The sequence below is a fragment of the Oncorhynchus gorbuscha genome, linkage group LG07 (assembly GCF_021184085.1).
Source record: "Oncorhynchus gorbuscha isolate QuinsamMale2020 ecotype Even-year linkage group LG07, OgorEven_v1.0, whole genome shotgun sequence".
Lineage (NCBI taxonomy): Eukaryota > Metazoa > Chordata > Actinopteri > Salmoniformes > Salmonidae > Oncorhynchus > Oncorhynchus gorbuscha.
Window position 1 is genome coordinate 84,279,752 of NC_060179.1, and position 5,075 is coordinate 84,284,826.

General features: G+C 40.9%; 1 protein-coding gene across 1 annotated transcript in view; it reads right to left on the reverse strand.

Annotated features, from left to right (window-relative positions):
* LOC124039388 (choline O-acetyltransferase-like) overlaps positions 1 to 3,473 on the reverse strand; it is a 25,290-nt gene extending 21,817 nt beyond the window's left edge. The window contains exons 1-3 of the mRNA XM_046355351.1: positions 3,384 to 3,473; positions 2,945 to 3,064; positions 905 to 1,096 (exon numbers count right to left, since the gene is read on the reverse strand). Coding sequence (XP_046211307.1) covers positions 905 to 1,096; positions 2,945 to 2,992 — 240 coding nt within the window. The 5' untranslated portion in view covers positions 2,993 to 3,064; positions 3,384 to 3,473. The remainder of the gene's footprint in view (positions 1 to 904; positions 1,097 to 2,944; positions 3,065 to 3,383) is intronic.
* Between the last annotated feature and the right edge of the window lie 1,602 nt (positions 3,474 to 5,075).

Below are 5,075 nucleotides of genomic sequence, written 5' to 3' on the forward strand. Positions count from 1 at the left end.
ATCTCTCTCTCTCTGTGTGATTGTGTGGTTGGAGACAGGTGTGCTGGAGTCAGAGAAGATCCCCACCAGCTGCAACCTGTTCCATAATCAAGACCTCTACAAATACTCAGCCCTGTCACTTCCACACTGCCAGATCGTAATCTCTGCTCAGTCAGTCTACGTTTCTAGCCGTTAGTTACTATTCAGATCCTGTTATCCTGTTGTGCCTGTTTTCCCTTGTCTGACTCTGTTTTCCTCTCCGCTACAGTTCTGCCCGCTCTGACTCTGGTCCCTGTCTCCAGTCCCACGTCTCGTCATCCTGCTACTCTGTCCTGGATTCCCCTCCTGACCTGCCTACCCTGTCTCAACCCCTCTCGCTCCAGCCTCAGCCTCCGCACCTGGTTTCCAGTAACCCGCCCAAGCTTCCTCTGACCTGCACTCCATCTCCCCCTTCTGTTTCAATAAATACCTTAGTTACTTCATCCCAGTCTCCTCGTCTGAGTCTGCAATTGTGTTCCGCTTTTTCACTCCACGTAACAGTTGAAGTATACACTAGATCGATGGTAGACTGCCTTTGCGTGCTTTACACATCTGGGAGCAAAAGGGTAAAGTGCATTCCACTCCACACCAGATCTGAATATTCCCACCCCACACCAGATCTGGCTTCAGTTTTCAATACAGTACAAACCTAGCATGGAGAGACAATAGATCGCTCATTACTCCCATACTGCTAACAGAATACCCATGGATTTGAATGCTTAGAGTTGCTAGAGGGTCTTGTCTGCCTCCCAAACACCGCCTTATTCCCTTTAGTGCACACTAGCTCTGACCACACCCCTATGGACTGGTTTAAATGTAGTGCACTATCTAGGCAATAGGATGCCATTTGGGATGCCCGTTTGTCTGAGCGAGGGAGGGAGTTTACCCAGTTGTGTGTGTTGATGCTCTTCTCCAGTAGCTTCTCCTGCAGCAGCTCTCCAGTGCCGCCTGGTTCTCCAAACTTCTCCACAATGGATTTAGTCTTCTGGTACTGTTCCTCCTTCACCAGGTGTTTAATACTGGTCAGGTACATGTCCAGGGTCTGCTTCAGGGGTGGGACAGGCACCTTGGGCAGGACCTAGTGTTGTGGAGATCAATCAATCAATAACTCACTCTCTCTCTCTCTCTCCTCTCTTCTCTCTCATCTATCAAGCAATTAATCAATCTATCCAATTTATTCATAAAGCCCTTTTTACATCAGTAGATGTCAAAAAATGTATGTTACTGTACATTAACCAAGCCTATACCCCAAAGGGCAGGCAGTTATTGTAATGATTGGGATAAACATTAGACTCATTGAGGCTGCACCCAAAAGGACAACATGTGTTCATCAGTGTAAGGAAGCTGTTGTCCTGTCTGTAGGCATTTATTCATTAGTCGGAGCATTACAGCTCGTATTTGCTTCCTGAAATGTATCTTTAAAGCTTTCATTCTTAGAACCTGAGTAAAGTATTAATTCAAACCGCTTGAAGCCACGTCGAGCATGAATTTTACAGCGTCCTGTGGGAAACGAAAATGATGCCTTTGATCGAAACAGCTAAGGTTATTTTATATTGAATAAAATGCTAATTAAATGTTTACGGAGTTAGTGTCTGGATTAATTATTTGTTCGTTGGGTCCGATGTGCTGGAATCCGTCTGTCATTGTGGTCAATGTAATTTGTGTGAGTGGGTTACCAACATCACATGTGAATCAGGTATGATTGCACGCATAGGTTGGTAATGTTATAACTCGGAATTTGCTCCAAGAAAATGGCCACTCTCGGGGAGATACATTACAGTCGTATCGTTCTGAATTCAATTGAATTTAGGCTTACTTAATTTGATCCCCCAGTCGGCAACTGAAGTTTCACTCCGCGGGCACGTGCTTCGTTCATATTCATCATAACCTAAATCAATGTTGCTGTGTACTTTCTGGTAGCATAGGCTAAACTGCTCGGGCAACGGAGAAGTTCATTGTTGAGAACCCTTTTTGACTTCCCGGATTACTTCACCACGGGATTTCTCACAATTCGCAGAATGTGTATCTCTGTTGCTACAATTATGCACGGGGACTGCATCTTCTTTGGTGATTTAGTTGATATCCTCCTACTAAACAGCCTGGATAAATTGGCCTTTACATGTAATAGGTTTAGAATTTGAAAAGTAATTTGAGTGCATTGTAGGCCTATCACGGTTTTACAACTCTTTCCTTTTGGTAGGTAGTGTGACATAGTCTAATTTTATTCTGCATCACTTTTTTTTATAGTTTCCGTTTGGGATAATACAAGTGTAGTACTTCCAGACTGTCAATTCTCTAGTTTTTGCCCCCTAGCGGTCAGCACGAGGACACAATAGAAATATTCGCGTTTCAAAACCATCCTCTTTTCAGCACCACGGACAGCGCCTGTATCCGTTACACTAGCAGTGGTTGACAAAGTTGTTGCTCCATACTTTTTCCAATGATAAAGTCAGTGCGTTAGTTCTGTAATCCACTTATGAAAATCCCTTCTCACTAAATGTATTTTTTTTAAACCAAAAAAAAGAGCAAGCCAAATTTGTAACAATAAATACATATTTTTTGTAGACTATACAATTACTATACAAAACGAATTCCCTAAAATAGCCTTTCAGCAATGTTATGTTGCCAGTCACAAATAACCATGTTACAAAACAGCAACAGTATGAAAAAAATGAAGTAAAGCAAAGCAACGTGATTCTACATGCTGGATTCTAAATCAATAAATGAATATCGATTAAGCTATTGCTTTTGCAAATCACCTGAATAACATATTTGTCTCTGACCTTATAAGCAGATAAAGCCTACATTTTAATTTACCGTCAGAGATAAAGGATACTAAGGAATAACTGATTGTAAAATAGCAAGGACTATCCTTCATTACACTCGGTATGAAACAAAATCGAATGTAACAAAAAGCGTTTCTTACATAGCTTTCCCTGCGGGCTTTCGGCGGCTCTCTCTCCACGACAGGCATGCTGTTGCCCGTTCTGGATCACTCAGGTGAAAGTAATTTGAAAACCCTCAAGAGTTGGTTGAAGTTCAACCTCTTGAACGAACCCAGTACATCTAAATCATTCAAAGGGAAGGAAAAAGGGGGATTACGGTGAAATTGATTAGACTATATTTTAGAACTGTAACTGTGAAGTTGTAATTATCAGTGAGATTTAAAAACTAAAATCCTTAGTGCCAATCTGTTAAATATAATACATTATTGTATAAACACAGGCTACATAACCACCAACACAATCTTTCCACAAGTATTAATCGACGAGCTGTCTCCTTCCAAAGCACTTCATGCATCAATTAACTTGCTGAACTAGCCATATTTGTGAATAATGAGGATAAGGAAAACGATTTCCGCTTACCTGAGCAATCCTTTTCTCCTGAAGAGGTAAAAAATGTTTGCAACTAGATGACAACTAGATGACAGTGTTCCGGATCCGTGTTCATAGAACTCCTTTGACGCGAAGGAATGTTCTTTCACCTCTCTGTCTCAGTCTCCAAGATATCCACGCCTACTTCAGACCCATTGCCAGGCTTTGACTTCTAGAGAACACTTGCTTAGTAAAGATGCTCTAGGTAGGGTTTGTCTCTACCCACTGGGCACAGACGTCAATTCAACGTATATTCCACGTTGGTTCAACGTGATTTCATTGAAATGACGTGGAAACAACGTTTATTCAACCAGTTTGTGCCCAGTGGGTACTTACCCCCGCAGGCAGCAAACTCCTCCCATCGAAATCTATTTGTGGAACATATTATTTGACAGCTTGCCTTGCATCCCCTCTGACCACCTCTGACAAAGTAGGAAAATTATCTTGAAATAGTAGTTCTTACTAGCCGGGTAGCCGGTAGGACTTTATCGAGTGTGTTCGGATCTAGGAAATAAGGTGACTTTCCGAGTTTGAGAGCTGAAAATCAAAGAATAACTTGACTACCTCTACTTGGTTGTTGAGTGGACAATATTGTTAGATCCGTTCTCCATGTAGGCGTCAGCTGCGAAGCGTTTTCACAGAGCAACAATGTCAACTTTCAGAACAATGGACAGTGCTGAGAGCCAGCTTGTTGCACTATGTCTTTACGCACAACCAAGTATACATTTACATTACGATATATGAGCTACATCATTCTTCAATAATAAGAATGTGATTCGCATACTCTCGCTGCTCGCTCTGTCTCCCCTCTCACTCACTCACACACCCACAACACACGCACTCTCACTCTCTCGCTCTCTCGCTCTCTGGCTCTCTGGCTCTCTGGCTCTCGTGCGTAATTGCACTGAACAAAATGATGTAATCAATACAAACGATTAGTTGGTTGAAGTATCATATCACCCGTACTTCAAAACTATTCGTTGAATATCTTTACAGTATGGGTTGAGTAACAATCCACCCCTGTAACTGTCATTTTCTCACACATCTATGACTGCAAAGCGTTTACTCGAAAGTCCAAATGACTCACAGATATTGTGCCAATAATGTTTTTTAGCAGAGATGACTAAATTGTTAACTAACTAAATTGTTAATTAAATTACCTCAGGATCCGTCGGGATAAAAATATTGTGTATTATCGTCAACGTCCCAAATGGGGCAAAAACGGTTTGAATCAACGTTGTTTCCATGTAATTTCAACAAGAACATTCAACGTGATGATGTTGAATCATCTTGGAAAACTGACTGGGTTTGAAAAAGCTCTTGAATGTAAAGGAATTTCGTCTCTTTTTTTTTACTCAACTTTTTAACCTTCAATCCAACAACACGGTGAACTTTGCTTTTGATTTCACGTCGAATCTACGTCAAATTCACATTATTTGACAACTCAACCAAATGTAAATCAAAAGTAGACGTTGAACTGACGTCTGTGCCCAGTGGATCTCTTCTATTCAACATGGGGATTACAAGTTTACATAAGCATTCATATCAACTTGTTTATTTGGTAATATTATGACCTTCGTTTGATTCAAATATGGTTTAATCATCTCACTATAAATAATTATGACACACACAAAACACGTTTATATTTAAATACAATTTATTATAACTATAGTCGATAAATTA